General features: G+C 36.0%; 2 protein-coding genes and 1 long non-coding RNA gene across 8 annotated transcripts in view; 2 read left to right on the forward strand and 1 right to left on the reverse strand.

Annotated features, from left to right (window-relative positions):
* tcirg1a (T cell immune regulator 1, ATPase H+ transporting V0 subunit a3a) overlaps positions 1 to 9,174 on the reverse strand; it is a 25,891-nt gene extending 16,717 nt beyond the window's left edge. For all 3 annotated transcript variants that reach the window (XR_015476889.1, XR_015476890.1, XM_087237567.1), the window contains exons 1-9: positions 9,005 to 9,174; positions 7,265 to 7,387; positions 5,523 to 5,601; positions 5,247 to 5,395; positions 2,126 to 2,221; positions 1,975 to 2,036; positions 1,207 to 1,333; positions 1,033 to 1,115; positions 814 to 907 (exon numbers count right to left, since the gene is read on the reverse strand). Coding sequence is in view for 1 of the 3 variants with exons in the window: in XM_087237567.1 (XP_087093693.1) it covers positions 814 to 907; positions 1,033 to 1,115; positions 1,207 to 1,333; positions 1,975 to 2,036; positions 2,126 to 2,221; positions 5,247 to 5,395; positions 5,523 to 5,601; positions 7,265 to 7,381 (807 nt within the window). In the remaining 2 variants the exon portion in view is untranslated. The remainder of the gene's footprint in view (positions 1 to 813; positions 908 to 1,032; positions 1,116 to 1,206; positions 1,334 to 1,974; positions 2,037 to 2,125; positions 2,222 to 5,246; positions 5,396 to 5,522; positions 5,602 to 7,264; positions 7,388 to 9,004) is intronic.
* wu:fc21g02 overlaps positions 1 to 19,402 on the forward strand; it is a 42,334-nt gene that overhangs the window by 7,717 nt on the left and 15,215 nt on the right. The window contains exons 3-5 of one of the 4 annotated variants that reach the window (XM_087235216.1): positions 844 to 892; positions 1,209 to 2,090; positions 2,159 to 2,277. Coding sequence is in view for 1 of the 4 variants with exons in the window: in XM_087235215.1 (XP_087091341.1) it covers positions 2,055 to 2,090 (36 nt within the window). In the remaining 3 variants the exon portion in view is untranslated. 4 annotated transcript variants of the gene reach the window in all.
* LOC147846994 (uncharacterized) lies at positions 2,126 to 4,510 on the forward strand. The gene is made up of 2 exons (XR_015476894.1): positions 2,126 to 2,747; positions 3,474 to 4,510. It is a non-coding gene; the product is annotated as an uncharacterized LOC147846994 (long non-coding RNA).

Consider the following 19,402-nt stretch of genomic DNA (forward strand, 5'->3'; position numbering starts at 1 on the left):
ACTTTAAAATATGAGAAAAGTAGTTTATGTAAATAGTTCATGTATTTATATGTATTTGTAAGTTTGTACTGCATTTATTAATTATAGCTCATAATTTATTAATGCATTAGTTAATGCTCTCTGAGTAAACATGAACTAACAGTGAACAACTGTATGTTCAAAGATGGATAAATACTCTAATAAATGTATTGTTTATTGTTTTTTCATGTTAGTAAATACATTACCTAACATTACCTGTGTCCTGTATTGTAAAGTGTTACCAAAATATCATATGCAAAAGCAAGAAAATTTGTGATGTATCTAAAAATATAGGGGGTTCATTCCGCTGTGGTAACCCCGGATTAATAAAGCCGAAAAGAAAATGAATAAATTAATCTAATCTATATAGGTATTTAACTGCTAAGCAGTGAACTTTCTAATAGCGCTGGGCCATTCATCGAAAAGTAATCGAAATCAACATTCAGAACTTATAATCGATTTAATTTGTCCAGGTCAATTTTTTCCAATTACTTTCCCTACCGCATGTGGAGTCCCGTGACCCCGCTCTGTTTACACTTCTGCATCGAGCACAGCGTATAGGCTGGCGCAGTTCTTTGCCGATGCTGACCTCTCAAAAAATGTAACTACACGTTGCAACGACGCATAACGCAAGCTCTGTGATTGGTCGGCTTGGTAGCATTGACCCAAATCACCCAGCCCTACTTTCTAACATTTTAATTGTCCAAATCATCTAAACTAGATTGCCTGCATGCTCTTATTTCAGAGAGAATGTAATTCTTTAAAATAAAAAGATGAAGGAATTATTCTGCGTACTGTTCTGATGTCCACTATTCTGCTTTCCAGCCCCTGGAGTATTCCTTCCCTCTCCTCCAATCCTTCCGGATACACAAAGGTATGTGTGCGGAAACTGCGAAAATAGAGATGCTGAACCTGCATTGTATTATTCATTTCAAAATGAATCAAACAGGGTGAGATTTCTAAAATCTGATACCATAAAGTGAAAAACAGTAAGCTATAACTGAAATGAGTTACCAATCGCAGATCTTCTTCACTTTTTGTCCAATCTGCTCCCCCCAAAAAGAGATCACAAAGACAGTCCACTGAATCGTCTCTCCCTGTGAGCAGGATGAAACTCAAACATCACTAACCATGCAAGTTGATATGTCTATTAAAATGTCTTATAGCATTGACCGTAATGTCTCTTACAGTGTCTGGCTCCTCCAGCCTTTCCTCCATCTCCCAGAAGTCTACAATGATGTATCCACGACAGGCCCGCCACAGCAGCCTCTCAAACGCTGGCACCTTCCACGGATGGACCACACCAGCAACAAAACTTTACAGGAAAGTAGTTCACACGACATTTGAAATGTGAAAATAAAATTTACACCTTCTAGCTAAAACTGCTGTCGCGTGTATCATTATTTTTGTGTTTGTCATTTCAGAGTAAAACAATGTCATCAGGTGTAATTTACTCTACTAAATCTTATTATTTACTCATTCTCCACTTGTTCCAAACCAGTTTGAGCTTCTTCTGTTAAACACAAAGCAAGATATACTTTAAACCATCGAAAAAAACATCAATGTTTAGCCATTCGTAGTATTTTTTGTTTCTACTATGGATGTCGGTGGCTGCGTTCTTCTAAAATTATTCAGAATATCTTGTTTTGTGTTTATAAAAAGACAAAAATTCAAACAAGTTTTAAATCACTTAAATGTGAGTAAATAATGAGGAAATAAACATTTCTGGGTGAACTTTTCCTTTATGTGTGAGTGGTGCTCCATAGGGCTGGACGATATTGTTAAAAAAAATTATCACGATATGTTTCATATGATTCGATGTGACGATCTCTGTTAATGGCATTCTACCCAACTCTCTCCATCCTTCTCACTCTCTTCGTAGATGGGATGGTGGGCCAACTTTACCCCGTGGGCCCTACTTTGGGCATTTCTACTTTAAATAGATATCATCCTCACCTCAAACGCATATCTTGCCTGCTGTCCAGTAATGCTGATGTCTCAAGAGTCAGAGGTGGAACCTTGAAAGACATTATGAGATGGTTTGGTGGGCATCAGAAAGACATCTCTTGGAGGTAAGCTTGCTAAAAACTGTGTTTTTTCTTTTTACCTGTGAGGTTGGTAGTAAAATGCTCTGCTTCAGGACCCCTCTGTACTGGCTGAGCTGGGTCAGCTGGTTACGAAGACTGTCCCTGTTCCTGGACACCTACAGTACATTAACACATGGTCAAGAACATCACTTAACACTTAAAGGTGCTGTATGTACATTTTTGACTCTTCAAAAGCATAGAAAGATTATAATATGTTTGCAGATATTAAAGAAACGTGCTAAGTGAACAAGTGAACGTGCTTGTTTATCTAAAAACAATGCTGAAGTCAGATATTCTGCTTTGAAAATGTGCGTTCTGTGACGGAATATCTGTATTTGTTTTGGTTTCTATAACCAGCCCACTACCAGTTTAGCCCAGTTATATTTCAGCACCCCAGGTGGCCTTGGAGGTAAATGCAGAGTATTTCATTTCAGTCATGAAGGCTGCTTCAATCTACGTGGGTGCTGCCGAAAATGTGGCCATTTGTGGACAGTAGCGACCCAAAATGAGACGCAGATTCAGAGTTATACAAATCTAAATGACGTTCGATCATCAGGCATGTTCTCTCTATTTTTGTCATGACTACGTCCAGTCGTCAGAGTAGGGGCCAGGTAAAAAAAAAAAAACCTCTCCAATATTTAGGCCCCTATCACCCGGCGCAGTGTGGCGCATGGCGCAGCGCAATAGTCTTTTGGTAGTTTCAGCTTGGCGCAAGAGTCGTTTTGAGGCATTGCGCTACGCTGATAAAATAGCAAATGCATTAGCGCTCATTTGTGCGCCCATAGGCGTTCTGGTCTAAAAAGGGAGGCGTTCTGAGGCGGACCGCTGGCGCGTTGCTATTTTGAGAAACTATAATAGATTTTTCATTAGACCAAAACAAACCCGGTCTAAACTCCGGCGCAGAGTTGCGCCTCGCTTACGCACTGCTTAATACGCACAAGAGAGCAATAGGCAAATATCTTTATATATGAAAAAATTTAAATATTAAGGATATATATATATAGTATATTATAAGAATAGATATAGGATATAAATATAAAGGATTAAAATATTACAAAACATATTATTTTCTAGCCTACATAAATATGAAAAATCACTGCTTTTATGTCTTCTTCATCTCGGGAGGCTTTTTCAGTTCATTCATAACAATTTGCTTTTGTATAATGTTATTATTATTAGCAGTATTATTTATTATATGCATATTTATATTTGTTTTATTAAAAACAAGCTTAGATTTGCCCACCTGCAGGTTTTAGACCATATGGGGCACAGCATGTGTTTTAGGATATAACTCAGGTTTTTGAGGTCATTTTGTTATTATTGTTCATTTATTCGTTTGCTGGAAATTAGAACTGAATTTAGAAATAGTTTGGAAACGAATATTTGCGCTTAACAAACAAAATTATTTATTTATAGACTAATTGATGTCTGTGCGTAAAGGTTTCCCAATCCAAGAGTGAATGTGAAAGTAGTTTCATTATCTCTCATTCTCACGCAGTAGATGCTCTGTTTAACAGTTTTCCTGCCCGGAGACCTCCAAGTGGGAGGGATCATACTGTAAGAAGGTTGGGTGACCTCAAAGTGGGAGGGACTTATGCCACAAGTAATAGTAATAATACATTTTATTTATAATGCGCTTTTCTCAAACCCAAAGCGCTACAAGGCATGCAGTAACAAAGCAGAACAATAAAAAAAACTGTAAAAACACCACAATAAGATAATAAAATATGAACAATAAAATTGAATGATTAAATTGACAAAAATAATCACTCTAAGTTAAAAGCAATAGTAAAAAAATGTCTTGAAGTTTCTTAAAACAGTCCAGAGAAGTGGCATTCCAGATGCTGATGGGTAGACCATCCATAGCTTAGGCGCACTGTATGAAAAAGCTCTACCACGTAGATGGTCTTAAGATTACATTATGGCTGATACAGGGTAATTCCAGATGCAGAACGAAGACTGCAGGTGGGAGTGGCGAGAGTCACCAGGTCACAAATGTAGTCGGTGCTAGCCCATGCACTGCTTTATATGTTAAAATCAAGATCTTAAAATCAATACGCGACTCAATAGGAAGCCAGTGAAGTTGCAGAAGTACAGGGGTGATATGGTGGCGTGAAGAAACCCGTGCAAAGGAATTTTGAATATACTGTAAACGTCTAAGAGAGCTTGTTGTTAGGCCACCGAAGAATGAGTTACAGAAATCAAGACGTGATGTGATAAAGGCATAGATAAGCCTTTCTGCATCAGGCCGTGATAGAAAAGGTCTAATCCGTGCAATGTTACGTAGGTAAAAACATGCTATTTTTGTTAAAGGTTTGAAGTAGGCTGGGTTAAGAAGGTGTAGGTGGAGTAGACATTAATAAAACACAACAGATTACTGTGAGGTTGGGTTTAGGGTTGGGGTAGGTGTAGACATTCATAAAGCACAATATTGGACTCCGTATCATTAACAAGATATTAAATAAATATATAACTCCAGGTTTGTACAGCCCATTTGGAGATCAAGTCCCAGCCACTTGGAGCTGGCTCAGACCTCCGTTTATAGCCTCTCGCCAATTTGATGTGACAGAAGTATAATATTGTACAATTCTGACAGACACAAAGAAAAAAGATACTAATATTCTAAAACACTAACACTAATTTACCTTTTTGTTGATGTTTGCTGATAGTAACACTGATTAAAAATCACATCTTATGACTTTAAAATATAAGTACATGTAGAAAACAGCAATATCATAATAAAACATTAAAAAACAAAAGAGAATACAGCAAAATCACTGCTACATCAAGTATTTCATAAGAAAAAAACACTAGGATTGCATTTGACAAAGAAAAAAACAATAGCAACAAAAAAGTGAATAACAAAAAATGATGACTATGAAAGCAGCTGCTATATTATGAAAATAATATAAATCTAAAAATAATTAGAAGAATCAATTTTATAAATAACTTACTGTCATTGTGTAAATAATATGTAATCCATAAAAAGTAACTGTAGTCTGATTACAAGTGTTTTTAAAAATTCTTTACGTTTGCTCTTGATTTTTGTATTCTGGATGTCAAATAATCCATTACTACCCAGCTCTGACTACATCAGAGTCTCCTCTTCAGGACACCAGAGATGATTTGTAAGCATCACACCTCTCTGAGCTCTCTGGCCAGTCGTTCGCTCTCCTCCTCGATGCAGAGCAGCTCTCTGGGCTGTGGGGCTGATGGGATTGGGCAGGCGGTGGGTAGAGGTCCTTTCAGAGGAGGATAGAGAGAACGACTGATCTCTTGCTCCAGATATTCTGATAAGGAGACAACATGTTGAAGATATGCACAGTCAGACTACACTGATTATGCTGAGTGCTTATGAAGAAAAAAGTGACTAAAATAGAGCTAGTTTTAGCTGGGTGGCTGGTTTTTAAGACTTACTGAAGGTTTTCTCCAGCTCTTCGCATCTTCTGACTTCTGACACAAACTTCCTCTGAAATGCGTTCACATTTGGATTCAACTGAAAATAAAATGGGTTTAGGAGAGGCGAATATATTAGACATTAATAAAGCAAGTTCAATTGTGAACATTAAAACGATATGAGTAAAAAAATGTATCTGAAAAAGTGCTATTTGAATCTGTCAAGCAAACTAATGTTCAAATGTTTGAGGTTGGCAAGATTTTTTTTGTTTTTTTAACGGTTCTTTTATGCTACAGGGTTGCACTAATTTGTTCAGAAAAAAAAATGTGCAGCTGTAATATAGTGAATGTTAATACAACTGAACCTTTATATTTTAATGCTGTTATATTTAATATTTAGGTTGTAAATAATTAGGTTAAGTAAAAATTACTTTTTGTCTACATGGGATACAGCTGCAGATACTCACATCAATATACAGTTAAAGTCAGAATTATTAGCCCCCCTTTAAATTTTTTGTTCTTTTTTTAAATATTTCCCAAATGATGTTTAACAGAGCAAAGAAATCTTCACAGTATGTCTGATAATATTTTTTTTCTTCAGGAGAAAGTCTTATTTGTTTTATTTCATCTAGAATAAAAGCAGTTTTTAATTTTTCAAACACCATTTTAAGGACCAAATCATTAACCCCTTTAAGCTATTTTGTTTTTTTAAGTAGTCTACAGAACAAACCATCGTTATACAATAACTTATCTTATTACCCTAGCCTGCCTAGTTAACCTAATTAACCTATTTAAGCCTTTAAATGTCGCTTTAAGCTGTATAGAAGTGTCTTAAAATATCTAGTTAAATATTATTTACTGTCACCAGGGCAAAGATAAAATAAATCAGTTATTAAAAATAAGTTTTTAAAACTATTATGTTTAGAATGTGCTGAAAAATCTTCTCTCCATTAAACAGAAATTGGGAAAAAAAACAAACAGGAGGGTTAATAATTTAGGGGGGCTAATAATTCTGACTTCAAGTGTATCAATAATGTTTGTGACACTGTATAACAATAACTAATATTCTACATTATTGTAGGGCTTAGGCTTAGTATTAGTTTAGGGGTAGACGTTATTAAATACAATTTAAATGGTTATTTAATAAATAATATGAATAACACTGTATAATTACTCACTGTACATCACTATTTTTATCTATCTAGATGGGATACAGCTGCTGATACTCGCATATATATATATTATATATAAGTTTGTGAAATTATTCATATTTTTACATTACTGTAGAGCTTGGGTTTAGTCTTGGGTTAGGAGTAGACATTAAGAAAATACAATTTAATGGGTTATTTAATAAATAATAAAACACTGTATGTATAATTACTCACTGCACATCAATGTATTTTTGTGTAAATGGGATACAGCTGCTGATGCTCACATCAGTATATATACAACAATAATTGATATTTGTATATTATTGTGGGGGTTGGGTTTAGTCTTGGTTTAGGGGTAGACTTTAATAAAATACAATTTAATAGATTATTTAGTAAATATTACGAATAACACTGTATAATTACTGTTGGGGTAGATTTGAATAAAATACAATTTACTATATAATAAACAAAATATTTGTTGATAACTTCCGGCCACAGCTCTATCCCTTTTACCAACAATAAAATGTTGTGCCAAGTCAAACTATTTATTTTAAAAAATGTAATTCTTACTGACCTCAAACACTAAAACAGCAGTATTTGCATTAAACTCACATCTCTGAATTCGACTAAACCCAGCTCCCCAAGCTCACTGACGCAGTTGTAAGCTGAACCAGCCTGTAGAAAGATCTGGACCAGACACATCTCCTCACTTCGAAAGAGGCATCCCATGTTAGCCTGAAATAAGAAGTTTGATATACAATACAACCTGAACAGTAAAAAAGACATTTACATCTCTTGTGAAAATGAAGATCAAATGATTAGTGTGACCTTATTTATTGCATTTCTTAGATTAAATCTTGTTTATATGCCAGTATTTATGAATAGAAGCTTCTTGTCTAATTGGACAGCGTGTGTTTTTCTTTATTTTGATTAAAAAGGGTTTGTGCACTGATCAGTTGCATGTGACAGTGGTTAGTTAGTAATCTAATTGAGATTTCATAGGGGATTCACTCGGTCGGTCATATGATGAATACTTCAGAGAAGAAAACCTCAATTAGAGTCATCTGAAACTTATCTGAGATAAAGCATCATCTGTGTTCAGTACTTGATAAAACGTTATAAAATGACATTGATAACTATTAATTGTGAGGAAGGAACTAGGAAAGATCATATTAATACAATAGGTTTTAGCTCAAATGAAACAGAGTCTATTGATTGTCTCATAAATTAAAATTTTAATGTCACATTTTAATTTAAGTCTCTTTGTTACAGTACATAACATGAAAAAAAATCTGTCATTATTTAATCCCCCTTGTTTCAAATCTTTTTAAGTTTCTAGCTTCAATTAAATCCAAAGGAAGATATTATGAAGAAAGTTGGAAACCGGTCATCATTGACTTCCATAGTATTTGTTTTTTAATATTATGAAGGTTACGGATTACGTTTTCAGCTTTCTTCACAATACATTTAGTTTTCTAAAGAATAAAGAAACTCATAAAGGTTTAAAACCACTTGAGGGTGAGTAAATAGTGAGCACATTTTAATTTTAGATTAACTATGTCCTTTTAAGTAATTAATGTTAATTAATTATCTGTAATTACTATAGGATTGGGATTTGGTTCAGGGTTACTAGGTTTATGTAATGTGGCTGCTGTACTACTATCAAATGTAATAAGGACGCTGTCATATAAAATGTCACATAGGCTACCATGGAAATATGAACTCCCATAGCTTGCTGTAGCACTTTTTTAAAGTAATGTAACGGTTCTGTATAAAATAATGATATATCCTTAAACCCATGAACTTAACCTAATATAATATATTTGACTACCTTATATTGACATATTTTGACACTATATTCAAATTATTACAATTTATAAATAAGTAGCTAGCTTACTGTAAAACCGCGGTGTATATTTTAAGTGCATTTTCTCGTGTTTAACGTTACAGGTCAAGCACGTTAACGTTAGCTGTAACGTTACAGAAACCCCGTCATTGTGTCTTTAGTGTAATAAACCCGTGCTGCTAAAAAGCATTTTCAGTTATCATCATAAATTCTTTAAATATATGTGGTTGGCTTGTGGCAATAGTCGAGAAAGCACTTTGCCTGTAATGCTGTCTGGCGTGAGCGTCAGTCAGTGTGCCGTTACTGCAGCAGCATGGCGGAAAAACGTAAACAAAACCCGGCGACAGAATTAGGGCATCACTGTACAGTCAACAAACGCGCTTCAGATGCCTGTAAATCGCTTCATTTGATGTTTGTGTTACACAAACACCAGACTGTATGGCTTTAAAAATGAGCTGTTTTATATAATATTTAATTTTAAATGCGCATTAAACTGACAGACTTACCTTTAGCTGGAGACAATCGTCGATAAATCCAAGTCGATAGAAGAAAGATTATCCACAATTTGATCTCATGGTCGGTAGTGTTCTTCTGAGGTTGTGCGATGTAAACAGCATGAGCTCGTGGCCGCTCATTACTTTAGCTCAGTCAATGCCATGTGATTCAGACACTGACTGTAGACCTGCTGCAGCGCGCAAAAACACACTACCTCTAATCCCCATTGAAAACAGTGTAGCGCATGCTAGTTTTTTAGACAATATCTGATAATTACATTGTAATATGTTCATGTGTACCTATTTTTTGCACAATCTAAAATATAAAATGAATATATGCGAAAAATGTCTTTTCCACATGAAAAAATTTAATAAACTAAAGTAAACTAATTTAGAGTATACTAACCTATAGTGTTTTTGAATGTGTATTATACTGTATTATAGAACTAATGAATGCTACAGCATGGAAGCCTAACTAATAAACTGCATTAAATACTCTAAAATACTTCTACATTAAAATGTGGTAAAATGTAGTATAATATACCTGGTGCTATATAAAATTACCGGGTCGTTTTGTTTATAGTATTGTTGTATTACCATAGCAAGCATTACCAGATTATTTATGGATCAAAAATATATGCTTGTTATTATTATTATTATTAATAATAATAAAAGCTATTTACTGTAAATTATAGTACTTTAGGGTTAATAAAAAAACTATTGTACACATCAAAACCTGTATTGTAAATGGTTTGAACAGCTAAATGGCTAATAATTTATTCATATTAAATTTACAGTTAATATGTTTATGTAAAGCTTACTGTGTTGACAAAACTATAAGCACCAGATGTGCTGTTTTCATTAAAATCTTGTAAACACGCGGATCAATTTAATCAGTGTTGAAGAAAGTTCAAGCAAACCAAACAATGTTTAAAAATGACTTTGTGTTTACTAAAATAAATAAATAGGGCGGCACGGTGGCTCAGTGGATGGTATCTTGCATCTTTAAAGTTCTTCAAATGCCACACTGAATTTCCATGTGAACTTATTTGGTTTATTGGAATTCTAGAAGTGGTTCTACAGGATGTTTATCTGAATTAAATAGCTGCTATTATTTTTTTTATCACATGATGATTTGCATGAATGGGAATAAACGTCTGTTAAACTGTAAACCAGGGGTCCTCAACCCTGTTCCTGGAGATCTACCTTCCTGCAGATTTCAGTTGCAACCCTTATCAAACACACCTGCCTGTAATTATCAAGTGCTGTTCAGGTCCTAATTAATTGGTTCAGGTGCGTTTGCTCAGGGTTGGAGCTGAACTTTGTAGAAAGGTAGATCTCCAGGAACAGGGTTGAGCACCCCTGCTGTAAACAATGAGTGAAGTGTTTTTGTGTAAACTGGGTATGAGATGCTAATGAGATGGCATTTTTTTTACCTCACAGTTCATCCAGTGAATATTAAAAAGCATTTATTAAACTTACCAAATAATTAGCAGACAATAAAAAAAACACGTTTTCCCTGCGCTCGCGTGGGTTTCCATCGAGTGCTTCAGTGTCCCCCACAAGTCCAAAAACATGTGGTATAGGTGAATTGGGTAGGCTAAATTGTCCAAAGTGTATGTGTTAATGGGTGTGTGTGGATGTTGTTGTGGCTGGAAAGGCATCCGCTGCATAAAACATTTGCTGGATAAGTTGGCGGTTCATTCCGCTGTGGTGACCCCAGAATAATAAGGGGACTAAGCTGAAAAGAAAATGAATGAATAAATGAATAACCACAAAACCTTGAAACAGTTTTTAGACTGTATTATGTGCTTGTTAAATAATACTGTAGTGTGGGGAATACAAAGAGAAAATATTCTGGAAAAAAACTCTGTGAATATTGTTAATGTAAGAACCAAAACATCACAAAATAATATTTAATTTAATACAGGTTTAGTTTTCTATAAATCTTGCAAAGATTAGCACTTTCAGACAGATCTCAAAAGCAACACAGTTTGGAGAAGGAATGATAAAGATTCTCCTATCACATGGGGGAAATGTGTGTGTGTGTTACTGTTCCTCAGAGGAGCTGACCAAAAGTCTCCTGTGGCATGAAGAACGAGTCACACCATCCTCATGAGCTCTCAATCTGCATTCAGTTACCAGAGACAACAAACCACACTTGAGTAAATCACTAATGGAGAAAGGATAAGGATAAAAGGATAAGGATAAACTTTATTTGTCCCCGAGAAGACAATTTGTCTTTGGCAAAAAAAGAGAAGGAGAAAACATGATGGGTGGAACAGAAAATTTGTGTTCAAGTAGGCTATAGTATCTTTAATGGACTGTTTGTATCTGCACCTCCTAGTCATTTTCATCAGCTTGCCAACCTTTTTTTTTTTCCTTACCAATCTCAAAACATTCTAGTCCATATTAAACGTGTTACGCCAGTTTTAACATATCATGTAGAACAACTTAATGTTTTTTTCTGAAAACTTATACTGTAAAAATAACCGTAATTAACGGCCAAAGCTTATGATTCACATGTGTTCTCAGTTTATTTATTCTTTCGAATTCTATGTACTTGAAATTTTGATTTTGAAAATCGAACATAAGCACTAGTACTTGTACTGTCATTTAAATAACCGATCCAGACCATTTTACCCTACTAAAAATAACAATAGTCACTTTGCTAAAATTTCTAAAGTTGCAGGACAAAAAGCAAAAACCATAATGCAATTGAAAACAAAATTAGGAATAATTCATTGGGCCATGATCCCAACCCCAATGGGGGCAAAATAATACAATGGGGAAAATAAGTATTATTGAACACACCGTCTTTTTTCCTGCATGGTAGTAGCTGCTCATATAGAATTGAACCAGATTTGAAATATATGTAATACTTTATATAAAAGGCTTTTTTAGTGATTATGTTGATTTTTGGCAGCTTAAAGACGCCTCTCATATGGAGATTCAAGCCAGATGCACTGCTCAGGTGTGAGTTTTTCCACAGACTTCAACAGAGTGTAAAAATCTTGATGGTTCTGTGGGTCTCGTCTATCTAATCAGAGGTTTAATTTGTATTTTCTGTTGGATTCAAGTAGGGGATTGGCTGGGCCATTCTACAGCTTTTTTTTTCTGAAACCATTTGAGAGCTTCCTTGGCTGTGTTTTGGATCATTGTCTTGCTGAAATGTCCACCCTGGTTTCATCCTCATCATCCTGACAATGTAGATGTTGGACTGAAGCAGCAATTAATTTAAAACTACTAAGGGCAGAGGGTTGCTGAAAAGAGAGATTTCAGCTGCAGTCTGGGCTTTCACTGTCTTTCTACACCTCCCTTTTTCATGTGTTCAATACTTTTTCTTTGTCATTTTATTTTATTACGCATAACTTCATTGGTAAACTAATTAGATTTGTCTTCTTTGCATACATGGATTTCTTTGATTGAACCAACATTCGGGAGAAAAATTCAAGTCAACGACACCTTTAGAAATATTTTTTCTGAGAAAAATGGTGACGTGTTCAGTACATATTTCCCCCGCTGTCCATTAAATCCTATTGAACCAAAGCCCATATATTACTCAAAGAATATGTTTACAGTTCCAATGGTCAACAACAAAGTAAGTTATAATCATCATATTATCAGGTATCAGATATACTTTTTATATCACAGTAGTAGTTGTTCCCAAAGGGGTGTTGCTTGGTGATTTCCAAAAATCTCATATATTTTATTAAACTATTGGTATTACCATATTTTATTCATAACCTACAGAAGATAAAAATATCATTTAAAAAAACAGCCTTTCAATTTTTTCCATTTGATATGATGGAAGCCCTGCAGTAGAGCATGTAAAAAGTACCTGGTTGATCTACTCAAAAAAAAAAAAAAAAAAAAAAAGATTTTAAAATGCACTCTTCTGCCATAGAGTTATTGTACAGTAAAACAAAAGCAAAATGGACCCAATACTGAACCCTGAGGAACTCCATGTCAAGCAGGCATATGTGTGTCCTATATCTTTAAATGTCTTCGGTATGAATGAAATTCACCATGTTGATACAGTAACCTGACCTATACTAGTGTCACTTAACCGGCATTCATTAATCCACTCCTGTGGCCGCATGGGATAGTTAAAGGTCCATCAGATACACACATTAGAATCTTGTCAGATATTGGAAGTGATCCGGGTAGACTTAATATTTTTTAGTATTAGACATAATATTTTTTTAATAACTCTGAAAATTTGTCAATTCTTTCAAATGAAAGTAACTGAATATGAAATAGGTCATGTGATAGTAGCAACATTGCAGTGAATACATTCATGCAATACATTAATACTGTATAAATCATTATTTGCAATGGTCAAGAAGTATTTGTTTAAAAGAGTATGTGAGTGTATAATGTTGCACCAAAAAGACACTCTTTAATAGATTAATAGAATTGGAAGCAGCATCTTAAGGGATAGTTCAGCCAAATGATAAAACTCTGTCAGCATTTACACACCCTTGACTTTTTTTCTGTGGTGTTAAACACAAAATATATATTGAAGGATGTTAAAACCTTCTATTTGTTTTCCTACTATGCAAGTCAGTGGTTACAGGTTCCAAACATTACTTAATGTATCTTATTTTGTACTTAACAGAAAGAACCCCCCTCCCCAACTCAAACTGGTTTGAAACGAGTCAAACTTCAGTCAATTTACAATTTACCCCCCTGAAATCTCATCAAAACCCAAAGTTTTATCTAATCTGCATTTTACAAGAACTTAATAATGAAAACAATGTTTACCACAAATTCATTTAGCTTCAACCTTAAATAACTCTTGCACAATATTAAACCTTGAATACCTCTTTTGCACAATATTTACCTTTAATACCTCTCTCGCACAATATCCTGCGCATTGTTGTCTCATGTAAAAGTACTTATATATAGCCTGCCTCAGTATTAAGTGAAGTATCTTGTAATGTTAGTTATGCATAGTTTTTTTTTCAATAGCTCGTATGTCCAGTGTTGTGTTTGTGTTTACATTTCGTTCCTCTGTAAGTCATCAGTGGAATCTACATTTTGTGATTATCATATTCCTTCGACAACTACTCATTAGCGTTGCATGCGAAGCGAAGAGTGATGCATGCTGGGATAAGCGAAGGGGTCTTGCTGCCACGCCTTAACATATGTATCCTGTTGCGTTTGTTTATGCAGCCTTGCCAACCCGAGTAGTTAGCCTCTCTATGGAAGCTCAAAGCTTTTTAGAAGGAACAGCTGAAGTCCAGAGCAGTAATATATTTAGACACTCCAAATTCGGGAGAATAAATAAGGTGTGGATAATTAACCTACTACTGCATTTATTTAGCGTTCAATAAAAATGAGTGTTGTTAATATACTAACTGTTCGTATTCTCTATTTTAAATAAGTATTTTATGATAAAAAATAAATAAAAATATTAAAGCTCACATTAGATGTTTCTAAATCGTGCATAAAGGTAAGAAGACGACACTTTCCACGTTTGTTGCGATATTTCCTCGCATACTCGGTCCACACAAAAGCACTAATCGTCCATAACCTCCCAGATAATCAAGACAAAACACACGGAATGTGCCCTGGGCGGTGTGCAGAGTGCAATAGCAGTCGCTCGCACGATAGCAGAGCTCTGTAGCAGGGGGGTTGAGTTTGACTACTGGACACTCCTACAGCCGAACACAATTTGCAGCAGTCGGACACGGTTAAATCCTAAATTTACAACTGGAACAGCATACAGATTTAATAAACTGTAAGTACCCTATGTTTTTTCCCGATGGGTAGAGTATTATCCTTTGTTAGAATTGCGCAAATAAACGCACGCAGAGTAAAGACAGTCCGCTCATTTTCTTGCGTCCTTCTTTTTCTCCGGTGTTGTTCATGAATCCGTTTTCTCCTTTCGGTTATAAACGAACTTTATTTTAATTCATTTAACTATGCGCGTGAGTTTTTGTACATTTATGTTTACAAACACGTTCTTTACCCAACCCTGTGTTATTCGAGCCTGTCGGGTTTGCTCTTGTTGGGTGTGTTTATTCGACGAATGTAACCAAAACACAGAAAAGTTGCATATACATTTGAGTCTCTTTGAGTTTGAGATAATTGTTTGATTTTTGCCATTCATTAGGTCACTGCAGATATCTAAATCTAATTATTTCGTGGATTCCCGCGTTACATCATGATGTCATTGAGAGTCTGACCCAATCAATTCATCTAATGCATCTCAAAGAAGCAGATCATCAGACGCCATTCATGTGGGCATGGCTTAACTGTTCACTACTAGTGTATTAATGAAAATACACTCACTGTGTATGTATGTTATTCATAATGTGGCGGACGTGTCGTGAACATCTCTCAAACAAAAGAATGCTGTTTAACCACAAGTTTTGCAATTTTCTTGAGTGTGTGTGTGTGTGGGCGCAGGGGAAACATCTACTCTTGGAGCATGAGTGTAGCTTTCATGAGATGCCCACTATGGAGCCAGATCAGTCTCAAAAATAATTCATTTGCATTCACAAAATTCATAAATGCATTGTATTACTTACCGATTTATTTGAATCAGAGATTCATTCGGTAAATTTAGCTACTGAATGCATTGAATCCAGCTATTCGCCAAAGACATAAGGTCATCATACTCAATATCACTTATATATAACGCTACTCAGCGTACTCAGTTGATGACTGTTGCATATATATTATATCTACACTGAAGTCGAGTCTGCTGGTCACTACAAATTAATTCGCTTCATGCTGTGCAATGCGACAGTTTTAGCACGGATTATGAGAGCTGGTCAGCAAAATAAAAGAGGACATGCTAAGATGCCTGTGTATGATAGGGTTGGGTCGATAGACGATGCCATCGTGATCCTCCGCCTCGCCCCCTGCGCAAACCAGCTTGCGAAAAACACAGGCTTAGGTCCTGTTTACACTAATATGTCTCCGTTTTAAATTGGCATTTTAGAAGGAAAACGATCCACACTGGCGTTTCACCTAGCAATTCTGAAAAGCCCTTCTTCCACACTACACCACTGAAAACGCACATCACGTGACCACACACACACACACACAAACACTCTAGGCTATGTGTGCTCCAGCACTCACCCCAGAGAGCAGTGCACGTCGGACAGTTTATCACGGATGTACCGCTGGATCGCATCTCACTGTAGTTGTTAAACGTGATACTTAGTTAATCTTGTCTTTATATAAAAACTCTTCTGTCTTTTGAATCCATCAGGTAACGTGTCATAGTGTCAGTACACCGCTTTGATCTTTTGCTTTCATGCGTGGACTAAGTTTGTTGACGGCATTATAACGACACAGATCACTCTGCCTATTCATGCAAAAGTCCCATGGAAAAAGTGATTGACAGATGGTAATTTTTGTGTAACATCTTTATTTACTTATGATTTGGTTTTGGGTAAAATGAAAACCATGCGAGTCAGGTAATTGAAACTGTAGGATACAAATAATTAATTTGTTATGAATTAATTTATTATTAAAAAATAAATAATTCAAATTGGTGGACATCGCCCAACCCTAGAGTATGATGAGAGTCTGAATATTTGTGCCAGCGTGTCAAGATAAAATTGCTTAAACACTTTATTATGAGGCTATTTTAATGACAAATGTCTAATAATAGTGCTAAAAGTTTATTGTACTTTATATAAAATAATAATTAAATGGTGGATCTTCCTGAGTTTGTTCAGTGAGGAGCGTTTAGATCAGTGGCTATTGGCTAAACAGAATATCCTCTAAAAAAAGACTTGTACAAATCATGTCCTGCTAGGAAGGTCTCAAATATACCGCACGCAAATTTAAAGGACTCCATGATCGTGTGAGCATTTTCAAATGCACATTCAGCTGGTCATAAGTACATCTAACATATTTCATAAACGTATGAGGAAAGTAATCCAAGACCTTCATATATACTGTACATAATTGTGTAAACATTTCAAATGTGTTTATGTAAGATGCATATGTGTGAGCATTTGGGGAAAATGTTTAATTATTGCTTTTGAATTGAGGAATTGTGTTTTGAATTTACCAATCGGAGGACGTATGATTTTTAAGAATACAAATGTATTATTTTTGAGACAGATCTGGCTCTATAGCCTAGACAAATAATCTTTTCATTCTCAATAATTCATGTATTATATTTAATTCATTCAGTAATATACTGTCATGCACAAACATTAGGACACTTGAATTCTATGGTTTTCAGGAAAAGGTCTGGACTTTGACTGGACTCCTGCCAAAGCTTGATTAGATGTTTTCTTTTATCTTTGTATCCGTGAAGTCTTAAGAAAAGTCCTAAATTTCAAAAACAAAATTTTAGACCTTAAAAAGTTTTAAGTTTTAAGGACTGAAATATTTTGTTGTGTGTCTTAAATAATATTAAACAAATCTTAATTTTCCTCTGTCCAAGTAGAGCTACTCAATTGGGCCGAAATTCATCCAATCACCACCAACCCATCTAAATAAAATCAGGGAAAGAAAACTAAAAACAATTAAAGCTGCAAGCAGCGATGATAGGGACCTCGCACCCGGTCTCACCGCCGCCCGGTGGCCTCAGTATGACAGAGAACAGCGAACAGTAATAATTTAAGCCAATATATTTAAAAAATCGGAGAAAATCACAGATTTATGCCAAACTTCCTCCTGTCAGCAGGTGGCGCTATAACTGTGACTAAAAATTGGCATGTAGATGTCTTCAGGAGAGGAATTTAATCAACCATGTGAAGTTTCAGGCAGATCGGACATTGTGTGGCCGAGTTACAAGCCAAACTACCTTCTGCCAGCAGGTGGCGCTATGACAGACTCAATATTATTATGTAGATGTGTTCAGGAGAGGACTTTTATCAATCATGTGAAGTTTCAGGCAGATCAGACATTGTGTGGTTGAGTTATAAGGACTTCCTGTTCTATGGCGAAGCGTTGAGGTTTGTCATGCCACCACAGACACGCCCCTCTGCAAAAACTCTAGATCTTCACAATATATCATCGCTAGAGTTTTAAGATGACACCACTCTATTTTGGTGCTGATACGGGAAAGTTTGTGGTAGGAGTTTGTTACAGTGTGAAACATGTCATTTCCTGTGGCCAGCAGGTGGCGCTAAACCTGTAACTGGATATCGGCACGTAAACCTGTTCAGGTCAGGACTGTTATTAAATGTGTGAATTTTGAGGCAGATCGGATAATGCAGGCCTGAGTTATAACGGCGTTCTGTTTTGTGGCGAATTATCGAAGTTTGCGAGGCCGCCACGGACACACCCATCGATGAAAACTCTAAAGCTTCGCAATTTATCATCACCAAGGCTTTAAGATGACAAAACCCAATTTTGGTGTTGATTGGATAAAATCCCTAGGAGGAGTTCGTTAAAATACAACGCCTGAAAATGGCAAAAATGCCACTTTTTCGCCGCAGGAAGTTAATAATATCTGACTTCCTGTTTGGTTTGAGATATGGCTCCAAGAGACTTTTTCGTATGTTTTGGCATGTTTAAGGTGTGTGCCAATTTTCGTGCATGTGCGTGATTCGTAGCTCGGGGGCTCGTCCGTTTAATTTTTATAGGTGGCGCTGTCGAGTCATTTTGCCACGCCCACTTCAATATTGTTATGTGGATGTGTTCAAGAGATGACGTTTATCAACCATGTGAAGTTTCAGGCAGATCGGACATTGTGTGGTTTAGTTATAAGGACTTCCTGCTCCATGGCGAAGCGTTGAGGTTTGTCATACCGCCACGGACACACCCCTCTGCGAAAACTCTAGATCTTCACAATATATCATCGCTAGAGCTTTCAGATAACACTACCCAATTTTAGTGCTGATACGATAAAATTTGTGGGAGGAGTTTATTACTCCGTAAATCATGTCATTTTCTGTGGCCAGCAGGTGGCGCTGTAACTGTATCTGGAAATTGGCATGTAAACGTGTTCAGGTCAGGACTCTTATCAAGCGTGTGAATTTTGAGGCAGATCGGATAATGCATGCCTGAGTTATAATGACTTCCTGTTTTGTGGCGAATCATCAAAGTTTGCGAGGGCGCCATGGACACGCCCATCGACGAAAACTCTAAAGCTTCGCAATTTAACATCGCCAAGGCCTTTATATGACAAAACCCAATTTTGGTGTCGATCGGAAAAAATCCCTAGGAGGAGTTCGTTAAAATACAACGCCTGGAAATGGCAAAATCGCCACTTTTTCGCCTCAGGAAGTTAAAAATATCCGACTTCCTGTTGGGTTTGAGATATGGCTCCAAGAGACTTTTTCGTATGTTTTGGCATGTTTGAGGTGTGTGCCAATTTTCGTGCATGTGCGTGATTCGTGGATCGGGGGCTCGTCTGTTTAATTTTTCTAGGTGGCGCTGTCGAGTCATTTTGCCACGCCCACTTCCGAAGCCCATAAAAAACGTAAA

This window comes from Danio rerio, chromosome 1, assembly GCF_052040795.2.
Source record: "Danio rerio strain M-AB ecotype USA chromosome 1, GRCz13ab, whole genome shotgun sequence".
In the NCBI taxonomy this organism is placed as follows: Eukaryota; Metazoa; Chordata; class Actinopteri; order Cypriniformes; family Danionidae; genus Danio; species Danio rerio.